This window comes from Rutilus rutilus (genome assembly GCF_951802725.1).
Source record: "Rutilus rutilus genome assembly, chromosome: 8".
Taxonomy (NCBI): domain Eukaryota; kingdom Metazoa; phylum Chordata; class Actinopteri; order Cypriniformes; family Leuciscidae; genus Rutilus; species Rutilus rutilus.
In genome coordinates, this window is record NC_140222.1 from 38,768,160 (window position 1) to 38,793,304 (window position 25,145).

Genomic DNA, 25,145 nt, shown 5'->3' on the forward strand with positions numbered 1-25,145 from the left:
ACTGCCACCTAGGGCTGTGCTTGAGAATGTAACACCAAACTACTGAGCCAACGGTGAGGAACAAATTATAATGTCGATTCTTTCAGACAAGGTGAGGATTAGGTTGTGGACTGAGTAATAGTTTGAAGATTTGGATGGAAGACAGGTGGGATGGATAGACGCAACGGTTGCAGAGGGAAAAGCGGGAGACTGTTATTTAGTAAGTGACCTCAAACTGCCATAACTGGTATTCCAATTCACTGGAATCCTAATGGTAGGCTTCTCATACTGTGACTACTAGAAGAAAATGTAAGTGTAGAGTACAGGTCTTTCACAGGTCACGCAACACTTTAACTTTTTTGTTCAAAACATTTCCAAGCCTTTTTTGAACTGGGAACGGGGAGTTTTAAACACATGCTGCCAAAAAGAAAGCAATTTTTGCCTTCACAAAGGTGCTTTGTTCTGGCACAATAATATCTGGCGTAGAGATATACTATGGTTCTGTTCCAACATAGCCAGCCTTCCGAAAACTGAAATTTGTTCCAAAAGGTTCCTTGTTTTGGCTAAATTCTTTGAGGTAGTTTACAAATTTGTAAAAATATGTCTCAATGTACTGTGTTAATATGAAGGATTTTTCAAGGATTTTTACCCCAAACCCTATACTTTTTTAAAAAAATTAAACACTAGTTAGCCTTTCCGATATAAAATGTGATGGGAAAAGGGAGAAGAGCAAGTTTCGGCAAAAGGTGTATTCGAACTTGGGTCGATAGCGGCAACAGTTACTTCCACGCATACTCTCTACGCCATTGAGGCTGCCATTGAGGCATTTATTTTTATTTTGTGTGGCCCAACCAGACATTGGCGGGCGAAGCAGTTAGTGTAAATGACGGGCTCATATCAGCTAAAAATGTAATGGTTAATTTCTGCCAGGACATTACCTGTTTTTTCTTTTTGTTTGGCAACATAATTTTGTCCGAAAAATATCTTAATCAAGTAGTGTTTTGTTCTACCCTCTTATTTAACATATTTAAAAATATTTTCCTCATATTTTGATGGTTTAATCGAACTTGTAGGGTCATTAAAAACGAATATCCCCACCAGACATCACTTTTGACCACTACTGTACACTGTAAAAACTTACCAGGAATTTACAGGATTGATGAGTATTATTGTAATAAATTACTGTAGTCAGATATTCACAGTGAAATTAATGCCTGCTAGGTCATTTTCTTATGAATTACTGTTAATCAACAACAAAATGATGCTGACATCTGCTCTTGTTCTTTTTCGATCCCACTCATTTTTCCCCCCTTCACTGTCAGCTCTGAAATCTTCAAGTTTTTTTTTACCCAGCTGCCAAGGCTGATTTCACGGATATTGCCAGAGTCTCATTTCTGCAGTTTGTAGATATGAGAAGAATGTTTCAGATTTCGGCTTAATTATGTATTTTCATTATCGAGGGTTCAGTTTCACCCAGATCATAGAAAGCAGTCAACACAATCTCATTGGAAAACCTAACTCCAAGTTGGCGATTTCGTGTGAATTTGTTCGATGTGAATTTTCATGATTTTGAAGATGTAGATTTCATTATTAGTAAAGCAGCTTCTTAATGTACAGTATGGAATACTGAACGTATATAATTATCTTGAAAAGTCGATAATGATCTATGAGAAGAATTAAAAATAAATCTCAGTACTTCTAGAACAGTGGACCCAAGAGCACTCTGAAAAAATCCAATAATACAAAAGGAAATATGCTACACTCTGTAAGAATTAAATAAAGTAAATCAAATTATCCCCTTTAAGCCCAGTTAAACATCCTGCTTTGAATGGTGCCAGCTGAAAACTTTTCACCATATTTCCTGTGGGGCTGTAAAGCTGAATTAGTCCTTAGCTCATGTCTGTTGTTAACCTTAAAGATTTGACTGGAGTTGAATATAAATTGCCACAAAGAGCTTCTCAAACCATAAGCTGATTATTCAGCAAAGCAAAATGCTCACTTCAATTCACTTTCCTGCAAAGGAAATGACATATCTGTTGTTTTAATGGCGGTAAATGCAAAAATAAATGCTTAAATCACAGCACCCTTCCGGTTCTAGACAGTGCTATACTATGGCGAGCTGTCTTATTTACAATGTTTCAAAGATAAAAGAGGGCATTGGGTAATTCTTTAAGTTAATGTTAGGAGAAGCAAGTCATTTAACATAAGTCTCGCTGTGCCAATCCATATCATGAAGACCAAACAAAACCCCAGTGACGAGGGGTTAGAACTTGACAGACGATGCCAATAAACAACACACCATCTATATAGCAGCATTAGACTAATTTATGCTAGCAACACAAGTGAGCAACACTGTCATTAAAGACATAGCATGTGATGTATGGCACAATCTGCTTTGTATGCTACTTTAGAATGAGACGGTACCTTTTGTGTCATTTGGTTTAAAAAAAAAATATTTCAAGTGGAACAGTTTGCAGGCATATTAAATTAACTGGTTTCATGAACTTAAATATTCAAGTGTGTAAATAAAGATGTTATTCATGAGAGTACGCCCTTCAATATGATTTCAATGGTGAGGGTAAACAAATAATTAAATCTTCATGAGGGGAGAGATGCATAAAACTTTGAATAAAACACCTCCTTCTCAAAACCTCGGCTTGATGCTGCTTCTCAGGCTCTCAAGCTGCTTCTGATGATTTACTTCTCTTACAAATGCTGTGAGAAAGTTGAGATGTGTTAGCTATTCTATGCATAGCTGTCTTTGTGACGGGTAATCCATTTGTTTATAATGGTCTTTTCGGTTTTGACAGGGCTAAATTAATTACCGTTTGATCTGAATGTGGGACATAATTAGAACCCTCTTAAAGCTGCAGCCAACCCTCACTTCCCTTCTGCCAAAAGGGATCATCCTGCACTGTAATTAAACTTCAGCTCATCTGTCAGAGAGTCGATGTTTTCGTTACTCGAAGTAAAAGAGCAGCAGGTATGCTAGCCTACTTTGTTTAGAGTAAAGTGGTTTAACTCAGCACAAAGGTTTTTGTGTGTGTGTGTGTGTGCGTGTGTGTGTGTTTTAATGTAAAATGCTTAGAAAAGCTTCATTGGTCAATGATGAAGGGTTGGTTCAGTCACCATTTACCTTCATGTCGTTCCAAAACCGTAAGACGTTCATCTTCGGAAAACAAATAAAGATATTTTTAATGAAATCTGAGATATTTCTGTCCCTCAATTGACAGCTATGCAACTACCGCTTTGATGCTTCAAAAAGTTCATAAAGAGAACATAAACAGAAAAAACAAACAAACATATGAATAGAGTGATTGAATCCAAATTTTCGAAAGAGATATGATCGCTTGACATGATTAACAGATTGAAATTAGTTGAAATGGCTTTTATTAACATATAAACATTGATCAGCAAACATCATGTCGACCTGCTTGACGTGTGAGAACAAACCTCACTGGTTCTTGCTGAAGCTCAAACGTGCTGCGTAACTCAAGAAAGAACCTCATTGGTTCTTGCTGAAGCTCAAACGTGTTGCATAACACAAGAACAAACCTCATTGGTTCTTGCTGAAGCTCAAACGTGCTGCGTAACTCAAGAAAGAACCTCATTGGTTCTTGCTGAAGCTCAAACGTGTTGCGTAACACAAGAACAAACCTCATTGGTTCTTGCTGAAGCTCAAACGTGCTGCGTAACTCAAGAAAGAACCTCATTGGTTCTTGCTGAAGCTCAAACGTGCTGCGTAACACGAGAATTAACCTCATTGGTTCTATCTAAAGCTCAAACGTGCTGCGTAACACGAGAATTAACCTTATTGGTTCTTTCTAAAGCTCAAACGTGCTGCGTAACACAAGAAAGAACCTCATTGGTTCTATCTAAAGCTCAAACGTGCTGCGTAACACAAGAAAGAACCTCATTGGTTCTATCTAAAGCTCAAACGTGCTGCGTAACACAAGAAAGAACCTCATTGGTTCTATCTAAAGCTCAAACGTGCTGCGTAACACAAGAAAGAACCTCATTGGTTCTATCTAAAGCTCAAACGTGCTGCGTAACACAAGAAAGAACCTCATTGGTTCTTTCTAAAGCTCAAACGTGCTGCGTAACAGGAGAATTAACCTCATTGGTTCTATCTAAAGCTCAAACGTGCTGCGTAACACAAGAAAGAACCTCATTGGTTCTTTCTAAAGCTCAAACGTGCTGCGTAACACGAGAATTAACCTCATTGGTTCTATCTAAAGCTCAAACGTGCTGCGTAACACGAGAATTAACCTCATTGGTTCTATCTAAAGCTCAAACATGCTGTGTAACACGAGAATGAACCTCATTGGTTCTTTCTAAAGCTAAAACATGCTGCGTAACACGAGAATAAACCTCAGTGGTTCTTTCTAAAGCTCAAACGTACTGTGTAACTCAAGAAAGAACCTCATTGGTTCTTGCTGAAGCTCAAACGTGTTGCGTAACACGAGAATGAACCTCATTGGTTCTTTCTAAAGCTCAAACGTGCTGCATAACACGAGAATGAACCTTATTGGTTCTTTCTAAAGCTCAAACATGCTGCGTAACACGAGAATGAACCTCATTGGTTCTATCTAAAGCTCAAACATGCTGCGTAACACAAGAAAGAACCTCATTGGTTCTTTCTAAAGCTCAAACGTGCTGCGTAACAGGAGAATTAACCTCATTGGTTCTATCTAAAGCTCAAACGTGCTGCGTAACACGAGAATGAACCTCATTGGTTCTTTCTAAAGCTCAAACGTACTGTGTAACTCAAGAAAGAACCTCATTGGTTCTTGCTGAAGCTCAAACGTGTTGCGTAACACGAGAATGAACCTCATTGGTTCTTTCTAAAGCTCAAACGTGCTGCATAACACGAGAATGAACCTTATTGGTTCTTTCTAAAGCTCAAACATGCTGCGTAACACGAGAATTAACCTCATTGGTTCTATCTAAAGCTCAAACATGCTGCGTAACACGAGAATGAACCTCATTGGTTCTTTCTAAAGCTAAAACATGCTGCGTAACACGAGAATAAACCTCAGTGGTTCTTTCTAAAGCTCAAACGTACTGTGTAACTCAAGAAAGAACCTCATTGGTTCTTGCTGAAGCTCAAACGTGTTGCATAACACGAGAATGAACCTCATTGGTTCTTTCTAAAGCTCAAACGTGCTGCATAACACGAGAATGAACCTCATTGGTTCTTTCTAAAGCTCAAACGTGCTGCATAACACGAGAATGAACCTCATTGGTTCTTTCTAAAGCTCAAACATGCTGCGTAACACGAGAATAAACCTCAGTGGTTCTTGCACATCAAGCGAACATGCTTGAGCTTCTGTTTACCAGAACTGATGTGTGCGTTGATGACCTTTTATATGTGAATAAAAGCCTAAATTAAATCTGTTCATCATATCAGAAAATGTGTCATATCACTAAACCGCTCAATTCATATGGATTAGTTTTAGGATCACTTTATGAACTTTTTGAAGTGTCAAACGTGGTGACATGGATTATCAATGGACAGAAATCTCTCCGATTTTATTTAAAATATCTTAATGTGTGTTTCGAAGATGAGCAAAAGCCTAACGGGTTTGGAACGACATGAGGGTGAGTAAATGATGACAGAATTTCTGCACATTTCAGTGAGTGAAAAAGCATATTGAAGGGAATTAACATAAATCAAATCACACAATTGCAGGACGCTACAAAAGCGAACTAAGCTGTCTAAACAAGCAGGAATGTAAGAGATATTTTCTCATCGTTTCTGGTCAGTAGACATTGCCAGTAAACAGCTTATGGGAAACCATGCAAGACGTTTCATGCAAGCGTGCCTTGAAGTGAATCTCTGCTGTCGCACAGACGGTAAACTCTCAAAGCCGCCACCTTCCCACAACTGACAAGGTTCTGAGCAAGTCAAATGAAACTAGCTGATCAGAGAAAGTCCCTCAAGTGACTGGCTGAGTGGTCAGCTCAGTTTCACTTGAGTTCCTCACGTCCTTCTACTGTAATTAGTAACAACATTCAAATAACCATTTTGAATATGTGTAAATTAGTGTCATATAAAGGTTCCAAAAAGCCAGATAAGAACCATTTGGGTTCCACAAAGAACCTTTCACTGAACAGTTCTTAAAGTGTCTAAATTTGAAGAACATTTTAATAATCCAAAGAGCGTTTTTTCCACTATAAAAAAATGGAGAGGTTCCATAAATGTGATGCCAATAAAGAACCTTTATTTTTTGTAAAGTGTAGAATGGGGAAATCACAAAAGCTTCACACACTTTGGGTCCCCGTCTCTGTCTGCTTTGCTCCTTTGCCTGTCTTAAAATCTTTATCTCGGAAATGGTTTTGCTATCTGTTTTGATCCAGACTGAACTTACTGGAGAACAGACATGGTTAGTTGATGTTTTGGAGGTCTCTACTACACCATATCCCCTATGCGCTCCATGAAATAAGGCTGCAAGACTTGCCATTCTTGTTCACTTGAACATGAAGGGCCTGTCGGGGCTACACGCATCCCATAATAAAAAGACTGACTGAACCCGTTGCTCACTCAAGTTCTGTTCACCTTCATGACGTGTATGAACCGGTATGAATTCTACAGAACACAAAAAAAAATGTCTCTTTACTATAAAATGAAAGAATATTGTCAGCATATCTCCAGAAAAGTAGTCCATATGACTAAATTCCATTTCTTATTGAAGACATGCAAAAGCTTTGTGTGAAAAACAGATTGAAGTTATTGACAATCTTCCCCTTCAGCTGTAGCCCTTTGTGCAACACATGGGGCCAGATTTACTGACAGCTTGCACCAGCGTTAAAAAAACTACTGTCAGGATTTACTAAAGACACGCAGTGAAAAATTAGCTCTGAAAAGGCGTGAACAGGGTTATTTTTGCGGCTGACTTGCATATGCATTTGTAGGAGTTTCCTTTTCAGATGAAGTATTTATGGGAGAGTATTTAAATGAATCATGCAAGGTGATTTACTAAGGTTTGCGCAAGTCAATTTACTGGTATTTGCGCCATTTTCAAAGCCCAAAGAAAGCATGTCTTCTTGCACCCGTGTTGTTAGTAGATCACACGCAGCTGATTATCATCGGCTCTGCTTGTTTGCGACCCTACGTGAATTTGGACTGATCTTGATAGACTGCGCTGGTCATTATGGAAATGATCCGGCTGCGTCTGTGTTCTTTAATGTGCACGTTATCAGTAGATCAGCAACAGAACTTTCAACTCCCATTGGCTCTTTTATTGAATTGCGGTCTCACGCTAATTTGCCCTGTTTAGTCAATCTGGCCCATGGAGTTTAAATATGTACGTGTGCAAATGGTCACAATATGCTTTCATTGTAATGAAAAGAGCAGCATGGATTTTGAGAAGAAAGTCATGCAGTTTTGGAACAACATGAGGATGGATAAATAACAGAATTTTTGTATGATCAAGTTCCCCTGTGGTGAAAATCAAGCTTTTAATGTTGTTTATTTGTATATGTGGTGTAAATTCATACTACCTTGTAACCAATCACGTCAACGTGTGACCAGCATCTGGACAAAACAAATTTGGACAATTTTTCTGGGATAAAACAAAACAAGACAAAAAAATGGGCCAAAACAAGCCAAGACAACTCAAAACAAGCCATATCAAATCAAATGGATAAAAAAAAAAGTAAAAATACATTTAAAAAAAAAAAGTCAATTCATTTTTAGGTAATTAAATTATTTATTAATTCAAATGAATTATTTTCAAATTCAATTCAAATTATCTTATTATTAATTATCTTTCTTTAGGATATCACAGGGACTAAAGTAACTGTTGGTTTAACAGTTCAAAACATACACACATTAGCTGTGCCAAAATTGTTTAAACAAAATAAATAAAAGGAATTTAAGAAGTCTAAACTCTTTGTTTTTGCACTGTTTGTGTCACACACAGTTTTCATAAATGAACACTAATGAGACACTAATGCACTTGAGTCTAAAATTCCACTAATATTAGTGAAAGCACAGGACTCTCGGGGGGCTCAAGGACCTATGTTCTCCATTCATTTTATCCAATCGAAAAATCGATTGAGATTCAGGAACCTCTCTGATTGGTGGATCTCACATCGGATCCCGGCAGGTCATAATACACTCAGTTCTACCGTTATATTTAGCATTCCAACATAACAACCAGTCACAAAAGCTTGTGCTTTCTGTTTTTTTTACATGACGATGAATTGCATTTTAAGTAATTAACCTCAAACTCATCAATCAAATCAGCAAGAGAGCGATTAGTGACAACACTCATGGAAAGAATGTGTTTTAGTTTGGTTGGTAATGTATTTGCAGTGCATTTCTCTTCGCAAAACACGAATAACTTTTGTTTAATGAATTCATCAAGTGCACGAAAAGAAAAACTACACTACTAAGGTATGGCATGTGGGCACCCACCGACAGAAACGTAAATCGGCGCCTATTCAGAGCTCAATTGTCATCAAATGTCCTCACTTCATACATACTAAAAGAAAATATACCACTATGCATCAATGTCACGCTCATGGTGCAAACACTCCACACTAATGTGTCTCACTTGAAAATCATCAGTAACCTCAATGTGAAGCAAAGAACTTATTAGCAACATCCAGTCTATCTGCGACAATCTGAAGTGATCTCCACTAAATAACCATCACTGAAGTACTGTTGGTTAGTATTCTATAGTCTTCTGATATGAGAGTGATAGATCATTCAGACAAATTATTCCTTCTCATGTTGAGGTAATGGCAATACAAATTAATCAGTTGCACTCGATGTGATAAATGTCAACGAAGTCTGCGGGGAGCTGAAGTATCTATTGATTGGAGAGAAGAAATTATTTCAATAATTACTGGTATGTATATCATTGACGCTTCCTAAATGAGAAAAAAAAAGATCCGCGCTCATAATGATTTATGGCAGCTCGCCCAGCGGGACTCTCTCATTTAACGAGCTCCGAGATGAACCAATGGCAGACGTGCTTTATGACATCAACCGAGGATTTTTCCTGGCTTCATGCTGAGCAACTTCACAGACAGGCATTGAACAGGAGATAAGAGACAGCACTGGGAGTAACTTAAAGCTCATCCTCAACTGGCAATATACCAAACTAATGTGATTATGAAGTTCGGAATTAAGATTAGCGGAATGGCTGATGAGATGCCGCGTATAAAAATACCTGCCTCGTGGGATGTGTTGAAGAAATGAGGGGTGACATGATACTCCAACACAAATGGATTCGGTACATGTTAGTGTATGAAGATGCCTCCTGGTTGCAGACCTGCTGCCAAGGCAACATGTCATATCTAATTCATCCAGAACAAATTCAAATGAGCTTTAGAGGAAATTTTAACATATATATATATATACACACACTATATACGTGAGTATTCCATTAAATAAATAAATAAATCGTTTTTTTGTGAAATATACTTCACAAAAAAAGTACTGTGAAAATACCTTGATGGTATAATATGGCAATATCACAGTACTCAATGACTACCATACTTTCATATGAGTATTTGTAATGACATATATTTCTGTATTGACAACTGGCATGGTAATGGATATGACAATGATATGCTTGGTCTTAGCGGAACAGATCTGCTATGCTGCTGCTGAGCAAGTATGGACTTGCTGTTGCTGTACTATATAGTAGGGCTGTCAAAATTGCTCAAAAATGACGTTCGAATATTCCCTCTAAAATACACACGAATATTCGAACTATTCGAACGTCTGGTTGCGCATTTTGTCAATGACGCGCATTACGTCAATAACAGGACAAATTAATACAAAGAGACGTAACTACTTGTATAGGTAATTTATTTAAGTTTAAACATATTTGACAACGTATTACCTACACAAAAACAAGTAAATCACCTAATGGCCAAGACCGCAGACCTCACTCTCGCTCGCTCGCTCACTCGCACGCACTTGCAGGCACTCTCTCTCTCTCTCTCTCGCCCTCACCCCTCATTTACACCGCACACATCTGCGGCGCATTACGGCTGTGACACGGCTACCGGAGCTGATCGCGCCCATTCTAGTCAATGCTTGTGTTTACACCGGCCGTGACGCGGTGCGTTTCAGAAGCTTCCCAGAAGCGGAATAATTGGAATAAATTCGCTCCGCTTCGCTAAATATAGGCGCCTAGTCTATTTTTGACGGACGCACGTCCAAGTCGCACCAGAAATACAAAATAAAATTGAAACATTGTCAAATTCAAAATAAACACCCTGCGCAAACTCCCAAACGTATTACACACCAATATCCTTGGTAGAAACCATAGACTGTATGGTAGAAACCCAAAAATTAAGAAAAAACACGTCGGACAGGCAAATCACATGGTCTCACGCATCCAGTCGCTCCGCTTCTGAAATGCTCCTGGTGTGAGTTGGCACCGCGTGGAAGACGGAATAAAACCTTGTCGCAGACGTAATGCACCGCACACGTGTGCAGTGTAAATGAGGGGTAACGCTCATGCTGCGTTAACACCAAACACGAATAGAGCGTCTGGCGCGAGTGATTTCAATGTTAAGTCAATGTAAAGACGCGTTTACGCGCGTCTGGGGGTCTTGCGGCGCGAAAGAGGCGTCACGCTCTCCGCGCGTCAATTTCGCTTCAAACTTTTGCTTTTGACGCGCGAATGGATTCAAAATGTTCAAGAGTCCAACTAGACGCGGTAGACGCGAATCCGACATTGAACGCTCCGAGCGAGCTGTGCTGTGGTAAACATAGAACTTTTCCTTGACATGAAACGGTAAATAATCAAACCAGTGGAAGCCTGCAGTGCATGAAACTGCTGTATCTAACCTACCTTATTCATGCAATATCTATTCAGTCAGTACAGTAGCCTACACTTTAGTAATGTTTCTGTTTAACGTTAACGCCTTCTTCCTGTGACCTGTCCCCCACTCGCAAAGCAGACAGCCGCGCCTCTGCTACCGCGGGCATTCGAATATTAATTTTCACATTCGAAATTCTGTTATTTAAAACTATTCGAATATATATTCGAATTTAGAATATTCGTTGACAGCCCTACTATATAGCGTACATGTATTGCCCGTAGCAGATCTATACAGGTGGAGCTGGGGAAGATGAAGGGTTTCTGAAAGCGCACTGCAAACTGCTACAGCAAATGCTGACCAGTATTTGAAGGATGCGCAGCGAGCTCATTGGCTACTGATACAGCAGGGACCAATCAGCTGTGCCCTATTGGGAATAATGAGATTGCAAACAGTTTGAGTTTAGGACCTATTAGCCTGTGCCATCTAGAGGTTTTTTATTTTTTTATTCAATCAAATCCGTTATGCTTTGTGCTTCATGAATGAGGCCTATTGAGAGTAGCATATCATTTGGAAACACATTTCCAGGTAATGCCTTATAACTTCAGCCAACATGATATTAATTATCAGTATTATCGATCAAACACATTACCTGAACTAATACAAGATCCTTTCAAAAGTAAATTCTCCAATAGAACAAATTTAATATTGCATAACAAAAAGTTGCAATTTGGCAAAGCTGCAGTCAGGTTTTTGGCAGGCTCAGGCGTACACAAGCGGCCAATATTGATAAATAGGCTGGGATTTCTCACGCTGAAAAGAAGCCAACCCTCGAGGGAGGAGTAGCCAATCGGAAGCCAAAGGATGGAGACGGCTGATAAAAAAAGAGAGCAAAGAGGTTATCAGAGCACAATGACCTCCAGGTGGGCCGAGTCTTCCATCAGCGTGTGCCGCCATGCCAGGCCCTTCCTTCCCTGGCACTATTGTCCTAACAAGATTTGTGGGTGGCCTAAACTCCAAAATACTCTGTTTATAGAGCTTTAGGGTGTTGATCATTTAATGCAATAAAAGCTCCTTATGTGGAAAAAATAGAGGCTTTTGTGAAATACACAAAAAAGATAAATACCTTGATGGTATCAGATGACAATACCATGGTACTCAAAAGCAATGTTTCCATCCACCTATTTTTATGCAAATTTTGGGATATCGCATAAATAATAAAAAAAAATGCTGGATGGAAACGCCAAGGTGCGCATCAAATCTAAAAATGTGCAAAAACATATGCACTCAATTGAGGTGGATGATTTTTTTAAAGAAGATATGCGCATAAACTACGATGGAAACACATTTGAGATTTTGCCTCAACAGAGGATGTGATTGGAAAACTAACCAGTGGACCAATTTCCTCACACAGCATCTCAAATGTTGGGTTGGTCATTCTGAAAATGCCTGATCCAAAGTCCGTCATCAAAATGATTTGTTTTATTCCCTCCCAGAAGTGTCTCACATGATTGTGTTCCCAAACACCAGGAATCCGAACGTTTCATGCGATATTCCAATTATTCCAACTTTGGATGGAAACACAGCTAATGACTACCATATTGATGTACATGGTATTTACATTGCCACCAAGGTGTTCTGGATCCACCTTTAAGTCTCTAAGGTATATTGATTTACATCTGCAGTGTTTTAAACCCGCTAATAATAATTACAGTAATACTGGGAAGAAATGCCATTTTAAGGCTTGCTTCTCACTGGTTAAAAAAATTCTGTGCTGAAGAATTCCTGGGTTTGTAGGTTATGGCTTCTGTGAGAAATGAGTCCCACAGCACTGATATTTTTAGGCTTCTGTCACTGTGGCTGTTGTCACTTTTATGTTGGTGGCCTAAGAGTGAGTGATAGCAAACATATACTGTATTTACTAGAGCTCAAGGCAGCAAACCTCCTGGGCCAGCACACCAGCGAGACGTCAGAGAAATCAATAGTCACTGACAGACTATGGAGAATCATTATGACAAGAAGCGTCCTGTTATTCCGGAGTCATTTTAGTCATTGTTTTAATGGCGAAACACTGATGTTTCTGTATTTCAATCCATAAAAATAACACTGCTTCTGTTTCCAGATGCAAATTAACGTGTCAACATTCATCTGCCTGCAATATTAAAGTCAACATGAAATACATTTGCAACCCATTTCACTTCTGTAATGCGAGGCATTTACAATTTATTTTCTTCTTTACCATTTGACAATAATTAAGGGGATCGTTACCACTTCAGAATGAATAGCCTACATAAATAAATAAATAATTACAAATTTATATCTCACAATGTCAGTTTAAATCTTAAAATGCGACTTTAAATTATAACTTTTTATCTTGCAAAAGCAAATTTATCTCATAATTGTGACATTTGTTGCAATTGCAACTTTATTTTGCGCAATGTGGCTTTATACCCAACGATGTGACTTTTGGGCTGTTTACACGACACTGTTTTCAACTAAAAATGCTAAACTTTTTATGCGTTTTGGCCATTCATGTACATGATGACAGCATTTTGGGGGCCTAAAAATGCGAAATTTTGTGAAAGTGGGATTCAAAGTGGAAGTTTTTGAAAACGATACCGTTTTAATTTCCGTGTAAACTACAAAAACGTGAATTTGTGAAAACGATGATGTCATGCGAATGCGTATTACGTGTTCAGTCTATAGGTACGTAGTGTTTCTTTACAAAGCGACATCGCCATCTACTGGCCTGGCATGAATAATACACCATTTTTAGTAATTTTCGCAGATCCATGTGAACGGTGATCGTTTTGACAACGGTGTCGTCTGTACATGAAAAATGCGATGTTTCCATTGTTAGTACACCGTTGTCATGTAAACATAAACTTCTGCAAATATGCTTCACATTTGAATTTCAAAGATGCCGTTATGCAATTTCGACTATATCTCACAACGTGACTTTTTCTTGCAATTTCAGTTTAGTTTATTGTTAATACAACTTTATATCTCATGATGAGAGTTTAAATCTAAGAGTGAAACTTTTTAGCAAGTAATTTTATGCGCTGATGCTTCACATTCGTAATTTGCAACTTTATATCTGTTTTAGGTGGAACCAGGCTTCTTTACATTAAGACCAGTAATGTTAATTTAGAAAATCAATGAGGTCACTTTTAATTTCGTGTTGACTTCAAACCCAAAAGCCTATGACTTGACGTACACTTGTCATGGTCATGTCCTGAATTGTACTGCCCCTCACTTTCCTGCTAAAAACAATCTATAAACCACTAAAGCAATGGCATATCATGAGCTCAATCAGAACCAAATGAAATTTGGATCACAAGTGTTTTGAGTCAAAATGTGTTGAAATTGCTTGTATGCCTCATGAATTGTGTCAGAGTGCATTGCCCTCTTCACATCAACTCTCATCACCGCAGCTCTCATCGCACTCGGGAAAAGCTTGCGGCCAACAGGGATGCTTTGTGAAATCCCAGCCCTGGAGCATATAAAAGCAGTCAGAGACTCAGAGCAAGTGTGAGGCCACAGGGAAATAAGCAAACACTTTTCTGAAAGGATGCAGGTGGCTAGCGGGCCGCAACATGGGCTTTTAAATTTGTTTCTTAATGCTCACAACTGAGGGTCTGTGACACAGGCCGGCTGGCATAATGTCCCATGCGTATGGGTGTATTTCCGTAAATACTTTATAAACAGTCTATGAAGGGCAAAAAGTCAAGCTCTAAGAACAGATCTGTGAGGTCTGCTGAAACCGCTCTAGATAATAGCCGTGTGGTAGGAAGCTGGAGGAAAGTGACATAAATATTGCAGTTTCACATGTGAGTGCATGTAGCTAATGCCATTTTACTGTAAAATTATTAATGCAACAACAGACGAGCGACTATTAAATCTATGTCTACATTGTGTGAGCTCTTGTAGTGCATAGAGCACATCGGTCAAATAGTTTTTATAAAACGAAAGGGTTGTGAACACTTCATGTAAACTCACGATAACCACACACACTCACAAGTACCCATATGATGTCTGACATGAATAATACCTCAATGTTCATGTAGTTCTTAGTTTAGGGCTTTAAATACTGTAAAGATCCAACATTTTTTACAATCTGCTTACACCCTCATACAGGTAGGCCTGTAACGATAACTACATTTTGTTGGGCGATATATTGTCCCAGAAATAATTGCGCTAAACGATATTATTGTCATTTTAAAACCATTTTATGCCACTGAATCATAATAATGCAAGTAGGCCTAAACACTTTTAAATGGCATTGGCATTATTTAGATAATGGAAGTGCTGTCAAAAAATTATGTCCTACATGAAAAAACCTTGAAAAAAATAATAAACATTTTCTAACTAAAAGTGCACAAGTAACAAGTGGGAAAAACACACACCTGCAAATGCATAGAAGGCACTTATATGGATATTTCTCTTTATTTCCAGATTCAATCATAGGCTCGTTCTTACTTAGTAGAGCACGTTCGAACATGTGCAGTGCTTTAAATCTCTTGACAAACTAAAAGACGTAAATGACATTTGTATGCATTCTAAATAAAAGATATTGTACTGAATGTCAGCTTGCTTATTTTGCTCAAGATAAGGATTTATTAAGTCCACATATCATGCAATCTAGAAACTCGGCTTCTAACCACAGGTCGAGAGCTGTCGATGGTTTCGGGAAACACCGACTTGTTGAACTATGCTGATAACGACGGTACTTGCGACCATAGTTGGCTAACGATGCTTTCCGGAAACGCACCCCTGTGTAGAAGAAGCTGCCATAGCCTCGCTTTCGCCTCTGTCATGGAGAATGTTTTGTGTCATAATGGGCAATGTTTTGCGTCACCAAAAATGATCGAGGTCATATATATCGTGCGATAAGTCGATATATGGATTATCCCAACAGGCCTAGCGAGCGGCCATGCAATGTTGCTACTACTTACATGTTTCAAATGACAAGCCATATTTGAGGTTGGTGGATGATAGGTGAACATTTGGATTTCCTGCCCGACATGCTGTAATTACCACAAGGATTACCACAAGGTAATTACCGTTAACGATCTGTCCCTTACGGACTGCGCCACTTGGGAGAGGATTTTTATTTTTTTATTTTTTTTGTGGCTAACCGACTAATAAAATTGGTCGACAAACGTTTAGTCAACTATTAGGGGGAAGCTCTAGTTGACATAATGGAAGTCACTTCCCTGATAGCACAAGTACATCTCGGAGACGTCTATTTGATGTCTGCATTTACATCTGCAAGATGTTTTTTTTTTTTTTTTTTTTAATGGTTGCTCATCAGGAATTGGATGTTTCCTGTTAGATGTCATATAGACATTCAGAAGATGTCTTTAAGATGTTAAAGATTTAGAATGCATGTAAAACGTTTATCAGATGTTTTTACACAGCAGATGATTTCCAGATTAACAGATCTTTAGCAGACATCTTACAGATGTACCTGTGCTATTCTTTCTTGTATTATGTTGTATAAATTGTCATTAGTAGTAGGAATACTGTTCTAAGTGGTATAATTTTTAGTTAATTATTGAGTTATTATTATTAACTGTTATTTTAAATGTAATAAGTAATTTTATTGATTCATTGTGAATATTATGTAAAGTTTACAGGGCTTACCAACTTTACGTGGTCATGATAAGATGTAGTAAGCCAACATTCTCACTCCCGACTCATCATTCTTTTGATTTTTCGACGTGCACGGTACGCCATTGCATTCAGTTGTTTGCCTTATGCGTCAGATTAAGACGCATCAATTCTTTGCATTTGTAAAAGTAGAAATTGAGCAGGTTTAGGGGTGGTGTTGGGTTACACGCTCAAACATGTCTAAATAGTGTAAATAAAATAAATGTAAATAAAATTACCTGGTTGATTAAATTGAAAATAACACCCCAACATACTGGCAACATTATAACCCAATTTATGGCGATAAAATTCCCATGCCAATCGCATGTGTATGATCCCAAAGCTTTGTCATTTAAAGCAATGGTGCAGCGTGCACGTCAAAAAATTACAGTACCCTGCGCATTAAAAAGTGAAGCCGAGATGTCCTGAACAAGCGTCAATATGTGACGAGCTGGGAGTAAGAATGTGTTGAATGTATGTCATGTTAACATGAATAAAGTCTTTTATTATGTTGCCCCATTTACTTCCATTCTCAGTGTCTTACTGTAACCACAATTTTTGCTTGTGTTTACAAATTGTGTTTACAAGTGAAAATTATTGACAGCAAGCCGCAAATAGACCTTGTAATGAACCTGTAACATTCAAGTTTCACCACCCAGATTTGATGCTTCGAGATCTTAAACTACCCGTGTATAAGACCAAAAGAGAACCTTGGTAAACAGAGCAAAAAATGATGGAGAAGAATGAGGTTTGCATTATCCTAGTAGACCAGTGGGATGTCATTAGCTGTGTTTATCTCTGATGCAGAACATAGATAAGGCTGAATAATCCTCTCACATCATTACAGGCAACTATATAGACTGTTACTGTTTTAATTGCTGTATCAGTGATCACACACTTCAGAACCAAGGGGCGGGACGCAATTATCACTTCACATGCCATATTTGGACACGTTTACGTTTTGGATACTGCAAGTAGTTCATTTAAGTCACTACAAGGATTGATTTTGATAAATTAGGCTGGGGATTGTACATATTCTCGTTTGTGGTTTATTGTACATTCCAAATAATTCGTTCTCAGATCTTTTACATGCTCCCGGTGTATCTGCAAAAAAGCACGATTTAAGATCATCTGACTGAATTAGATAATCTAATTTCCTAATGTTGTGGGAACAGAGAAGGAAATAGAACATTTCTTTCAATGCAGGAATGGTGGGTAACCTAACACAGCATCCAGTTTATTGTATGGAATCTATAGAGTGATCTGCCTCCAGAAAGCTGAATTTAATAATAATAATAATAATAATAATAATAATAATAATAATAATACAAAACACTGGAGAGAAGAACACAGAGAAATACAGAGCAAAATGTTAATTTTGTATATTTTTTGTGTTATTTAATATAGGCTAATATACATAGCAAGGATGCCAATAAAGAACTTGAAATTGAAGATTAATTAAGATATAGGCTACATAAGCATGTATCTTTTTTATTGCATATTAATACAATATATATAACATATTGTATTAATATAATATATTGACGCATTGGTAATCTAGAACAGAATAGAATAGAATGGAATAGAATAGGATGGGATAGAATAGAATAGAATGGAATAGGATAGAATAGAATAGAATAGAATAGAATAGAATAGAATAGAATAGAATAGAATAGAATAGAATAGAATAGAAGCGTTGGTAATATTGATTGCATCAAGCAACCTTGCCAGTAAATATCTTTGAAATTTAAAATGAATAGAGAGCGAAAGACAAAGAAACCTGTTAAAAAGCCTCTCTGCCTGTGCGAAGAGTCGATGCCTGATCGATTCATTGATTTTGACTAACAACCTCCTCTGGCTACACAAATGATTTACAAACGCATAATGCTTTTTACACACTAACAACTCATTATATTGTACTGTGTTATGCAGTGAGGTGTTTTAAATCATTACGCGTTGTTGTAAATCAGATGTCATGTAATCATACGGGGTGAAATTACATGAAAGCATGACGCAAAGCCTCATTCCAGCACATGTGGTATAGGCTACTATTGGGCACTTCAGCTCAGACTCACCTGGAACAGTCGCAGTATATTAGCGACCATGATGGACACTGAACTCGCCGAAGCCCCTATGACTCCAATCACCTTTTCGGGTTTGACAAACACCGGGGGCTCGCCGTTCGTACACCTCACATCCGACGTGTCTTTCTGTATGAGAGCTTGCACAAAAGTAAGCGACTGCTCCAAAGCGTACGTGTCTCGCGAACATGTGTCTAAAACCCGAGCACCTAAAGTGATGTTGGGCAAAAGCTCGTCGTCACTGTTGATTTGGTCCAAGGCGTAAAGCATCGCCTCCAACCGGTGTATCCCGTTCTCCTTCTTGATATCTCCACACGGTTCCCCGGAGACCCCACGGGCATGGACCGGGAAAAGGCCACCCAGGGTCAAATCTCCCTCAATTCTGATGGAATGGGGAGCGTAAATTTCCTGCGAAAGTGTCACATCCACAAGCGCTTGAATTATCCAAAATACCCGCCATGTAAAGCAAGCCATGGTCTCCTTGTCGTTAGGAAACAGAAAAAGGCACTTTTCACAGTATTTACAGGTAAACAAAAACAGATCTGATCTTAATAACGACCATAGACCTTATCAAAGTAAGATTGATGCGGGAATACGTTGAGGTTTTCTCCAAAAACACCGCGCAAGAAGGATGCGTTATTCCTTGGGAAAGTGCGCATCGTATGGCGACGCTTGTTGCTTAGATATTCTGCATTATTTCTTTTAACAAAGAAAAAGACAGGAAAACAAACTAAAATGCATACAGTACCTTTCAATAATGATAAGTCCTTAAATCAGACACACTTCCACGCAAAACGGATTAAAGTGCAGCGATATTCGACTAAAAAGCGTCCAATCCACGCTGATGTCATAACGCCGCTGTAAAACCATCTCGACTGAGTTGTAACCGATGTATTTTTTTAAAAGAAATAAAGGCGGCAAAAAGTTTTCGTTCTGAATAACGCGTTGCGTATGACGGTCAGGGGAAAATGTTGCTGAAAATCGATGTCAGGTGAGATATCCGTAACATCCTCCCGTCGAGGACTTCGCGGAGGCTTTTCGCTCGGAGCAGGTTCTGCTCATTACATTTGAGAGAAAGAAAGAAAGAAAGCTTAGGCGATAATACGTCTTTTGGTCTTGCAAAAATCCTCACAAGAGACAAGAAGACAGCCCGCGAGTCTCCTCCTCTCTCTTTCGCTTTCGCTGTCCCTCTCCCTCTCTCCCTCTCTCCCTCTCTCTCTCTCTCTCTCTCCCTCTCCACCCAGAATCAAATATGGATTTGTCAAATGACTCAACGCACGATCGATGTCGTGTTACTCATCCTGGTCAGCCCTCAAAGAAAATAGGTGTGTGACGCGAATAATAAAGCCATATAGCCTAGTCATTAAAAACAACGATTAATCGTGAGGAATCAAGGGAGGGATGTTGCAGTGGAGGTTTCCAACATAAGTTTCAACCTCCGTTCGAAAGCTCACGATAGTTAAATGCAGGTTTAACGTTAAGATATTCAACATACATTTTTCGTTATAAGGAAAGAAGGCTTCTCAAAACGTGTAACCTTATTTGAATAAACTCCTCGTTCAGTCTGCTTGTGTTCTGACAAAACGGCATTCCGCACGACATTATTTCATCGATGTGGGTTTATATGGAATATGTTTCAACTCTAGAGACTCCCGTTGTTTTTCCTGTTGAATGCAGCGACTGTGGCTGACAGAGGAAATGAATTTTGTCAACATCAATTCATGATTTTACCGCCCCCCATCTCTCTCTCTCTCTCTCTCTCTCTCTCTCTCTCTCTCTCTCTCTCTCTCTCTCTCTCTCTCTCTCTCTATATATATATATATATATATATATATATATATATACAAAATGGAAAGAATATCTTATGGTTTCTGATTATCTTGCTCGTTCTTGAAGACACTATAAAGGTCCCCTTCCAAACCGTTCTGGACATTTGCCGTTGAGAATAGTGCACGGTGTGTTGCCAATATGTTTATTTCTCAATATGGCTGTTTTATCAACCTGCAATTTTTGTCCTGACTTTTTTTTGCTGAATGTTCCAAGAATATTGCAGAATACGTGGAATACAAGTATTTGAAAACACAGGGAACAGTGTGGCGAATTGTATAGCTGGACAAGCTAAATTGGACATTTGGAAGATCTGTAGAATGGCTGATGAGGTGAAAAACTTAAGTTTTATCAAAATTATGTGTGAGTGCGTAGGCTACTTGTCGATATGTGAAGATGGGACTATAGTGTTTAACTGGGGATGTCTGATGGCAAATTGTAATATTTTTATGATTTTGAGATTTGTTTTGCACATGCACACACTGCAGCACTGCATCGGTAGAATATATTGTATTGCAAAGTCTCTCTCTCTCTCTCTCTCTCTCTCTCTCTCTCTCTCTCTCTCTCTCTCTCTCTCTCTCACACACACACACACACACACACTTGTCATTCTATTGTGGTAGGGAAGTTCCAATTACTTAAATTGTTTTTATATAGAACTAATGATGCGAACACACGCACGTCATGTTCTATTTCCTAAACCAAACCCTCACAAACCTTTAAGCATTTCTACATTTTCATTGTGACATTACTTATCTTTATTACTTAGTATATTTTTTGTAGTTATTTTTTTCTCACAAGGGTAGTTGGCTAGTCCTTAAAATGTAAGTGCAAGTGATTTTTTTTTTTCTATCCTTGTGGGGACATTTGGTCCAGATATATTATATATTATTTAAACTATACATATGTCATGGAATAATCTGTTATACTATATTTAACTATTGCTGCTTTAAAAAAAATACAGTAACGCTTTAATTTAAGGTGACGTAGTTACATGTTACTACATGTACTATAGTAATAACGGTAAATGATAAACAATTACAAGTAACAAACCCTCAACCATAACCTAACTTTAACTGTAACTCTATGGTAAGTGTAGTTAATTAATATTAATCAGTACTTGTTTGATTAAGTATGTAACTACATCACCTTAAAATTAAGGGTTACACTTTATTTTAAGGTGACATTGTTACAGTGTAATTATACATTTAAGTACCAAGTAATATTAATAACATGTACTTACTATAGGGTTAAGGTAGGACTAGTTTGGTTTCTTAACTAGCATAATTTACTGTGATTTATATGGTGAGTACATGTAACATGTAACAAGGACACCGTAAAATAAAGTGTTACCAAATAAAGTGTAACCAAAAATGCTGTAATGACAATCTACAGGGAATCACCATTGATAAGAATAACAAAACGAAAATGCGACTAACCCCAAAACCAAAAAGCCATAATGTTAACTAATGAACTTTATGTAAATGTTACCAAATTGTATTTGCTTTATTTGTGAATCATTCAACATCTCTCATGGGAATTTGTAACTATTTTACATTTTTTGCGAACAGGGGGCTAAACTGTATGAATTTGTACAGTCTCATGTGAACATATCCATACGCCCCACAGGTGGTTAGGTTTAGGGGTTGACCTTCACGATTACTTTTTTCAAAAAATCCCAATTTTGTACAAATCGCCACCTCGTTTTGTCATGAGATCCATTTTAACTTTAAGGAAATTCCCAAAGAATGCCTTTGCCAGATTTAGCACACTTCTGGGGATGCCTTTGTCTTCCAACAACCAATTGACAAGTTGTGGTCCACACTAAATTAATTTTGTAGACCAGTGAATGCGTGCGTCAAGGACTGAGGCGAAAAGTTAATTCCCCAAAAGGGACAGACGTGAAGAAACATGACTCATGCGGATTATTTATGAGATTCAGTGGTGTTGTTGATCTACTGCGTTCCACCAGTCAAACAGTCAAAGGTATGAGAGAGTGTGTATTGATTTGTATGGTGAAGCAGTCAAGTACAGTGAGGGACGTAGATTCAGTTTTCATGTATTCAACCATGTTAACCTTGCATTCCTGTTTTCTATGCTAATCTATTGCCATGCGTCCACAAAGTTATGAATATTGGAATGAACTTTCTAGAAATAAATATTCAAGTCTCAAAGTCTCTTAAGACGACAAGAGATCACTTTAGTACATTGATTATGTGATGATGTGAGAAATATCATGAGCTTCTGTTGTTCATTTAAACCTTCCTTTTGTGTCCTTGATATTTTAATAACCATTTCTGTCAGACAGCTGTATACATTTTTGAATTTTTCAACCCTTTTATGAACATTTTATTAACATTTTCATAAAAGTGTTGAAAACTTCAAAAATCTATTAAAATATCAAGGACACAAAGGGAAGGTTTAAATGAACAACAGAAGCTCATGATATTTCTGCAGCTCATCAGGTCTAATAAATGTCACATAATCAATGTACTTTAGTGTTTTACTTGAGACAGCCGTATAGATTTTTGAAGTTTTCAACACTTTTATGAAAATGTTAATAAAATGTTCATAAACGCGTTGAAAACTTCAAAAATCATCTGTCTCATGAACACCACAGGCTCATGATATTTCTCAAAAGTTAAAGTTTGAATTCAGGGATGGTTCGGAGTAAAATCAACCTAGGGTCCTTTGCACCCGAGTTTGGAAACATTAAAAGCACATGAATGTCATTCCTGCAAGAAAAAACAAATGTTAGTTGATTAATTAAAGTTGATTAATTAAAATCCATCACATCTTGCACATAGTATTTTAGGTTTTGTCTGGAACAGCAAGCCCACTGATCTGCCACTTTACATCATAAATATCGCGTTATTGGTGTCGCTTCAAACCGCGGCAACAGTGTAAAAGTATCCCAATTCCAGGGGATAAAACTGCAACACGGGAAAGCCGGCGGTGGACCAAAGCACTGTGAGGGAAGGGAGGGGGGGACTTAAAACTGAGGGGGGCAACCCTCAGATAGGGTAGATCCTGACCCCTCCGACTTCCCAGTGATTTCCGCCTGTGTTCTAAAAGTTTCTTGAGGGAACGCAAAAGCATTAAAATCTATTTTTTCCGCCCATCCCATATTTTCCCCTCACCAAGTCCATTTAGGGGCTCCATAGAGGAGAAACACAAAATTTGTTTGTCCAAATTTGCATATGACTGCCTCCAGATCAGTTTTCATCCAAATTTGTCCTTTGCATATGACTGCCTCCAGATCAAGACATCAATGAATAAGTTATCCATCATCGCACCATAGTACACAATAATAATGATGAAATCTGATGAAAACAATCATAAACCATTTAGCTATAGTCACTATCATTTACATGCTTTCTTTTTTATCCATGAAAGATGAAAATAATTCTCAGTAATGGCCACACAACATCAAACGGACACTGTGCAGTCAACACAGGATCATTGTCCGCAAATAGAGACTCGGGACATTACACTTCCAGGAAAAGCATGCTTCCTTAATACTTACAAGACTTAATATTTCATGCGGCTTTAATCTAAAATGGTTACAAACACAAACTCCCTGTAAGATATGGATTTCATTTATTCATAATACAATCATGTGACATACTCAGACTTTTATAAGGCAGGAATGAATTATTCCTCGTCTTAAATTATCAATAAGCCGCACACGTCCATGATAGCAGAGCGTGATCTATAGCAGCAGATGTCATATTACTGCCGCCATAGGATCATCTATTAGGAAATTATGCAAAACCGTACAAAATAATAATAACCACCATCTTTCAAGATTAGCACGCATTGACACTTCCTGCAGGTATCTGTATCCAACTCAAAAATGTATCACCGGTGGGGTAGAAAATACATCTATAACTGTGACCCAGGTGTTGTTTGGACTAGAGATCCTCCTCAAGTGTTCATTTAATTAAACTGCTATCAACGTGAATAGGACGTCTGATCATCGGCATGACAGTTAACTATAGCGTAATGTATTAGCATAATTAATCAAGAAAACCTGTTTTAAGGTCCCCATCAGAACGTTGGCAGGTCCCTTTCCTATTTATTAGCTAGTTAGTTTGCTGGCAGCGCTCCACCGGCAACCCCATTGCTCACAACTGTAACAAGGTAATTTAGTTCTTCGAGTATTGTTAGATAGCATAGAGCCGAGCCAAAAGTGTCTTAGGAGAGGGATGGGGACAGAGAAAGCGAACGCAGTTCCTCGAGCATCCCGAGCTGGATTCTGTTCTTAGAGGTTTTGGGCCAAATAGGTTTAGCCAAAGCAAACTTTTTGAATTTGAACTGAATTGCTGCTGAAACAAAAGATACAAAAAGTGGCGCTTAAAAGTATGTGTAGCTTTACGGTTTTATTTAGTTCTTTCCCCACCGTTGATGGAATGTTCCATCATTTATTGATAATTTCCACCAATCCATGTTTTCAATGCTATATGGTACACATGTGGCTTACCCACATTAAAGTGTTGATGAAAAGAATGCATGCAGCTTGTATGAAATGTTCTTTCATTTGATATGCATGTTCATATACAACAAAATATTCTGGGAGCCATGAATTTTTGTGAAAATTATATATATAAAAAATGCTGCCGGTGACTGGAAACGTAAAAAAAAAAAACAGTTAATGAATGTCGTAGGCTACAGTATGACTTTCATTAAATTTGATCAACTATTTTTCCCATCATAAATGCCTTAATATATTTGACGATGCTTAAAGAAATCATATATTATTATCATGAATCTTGGTTTGAGGTGATATGCACAAACTTCTGTGCGTGTGTGTACTAT

At 38.1% G+C, this 25,145-nt stretch overlaps 1 protein-coding gene across 2 annotated transcripts in view; it reads right to left on the reverse strand.

Moving 5' to 3' along the window:
- Positions 1-19,719, reverse strand: part of grm7 (glutamate metabotropic receptor 7) — a 219,351-nt gene extending 199,632 nt beyond the window's left edge. Inside the window, exon 1 of one of the 2 annotated variants that reach the window (XM_084415672.1) lies at positions 18,495-19,719. In XM_084415672.1, coding sequence (XP_084271798.1) covers positions 18,495-18,974 — 480 coding nt within the window. In that variant the 5' untranslated portion in view covers positions 18,975-19,719. The remainder of the gene's footprint in view (positions 1-18,494) is intronic. The other variant, XM_084415671.1, reaches the window with a different exon arrangement.
- Positions 19,720-25,145: the final 5,426 nt, after the last annotated feature.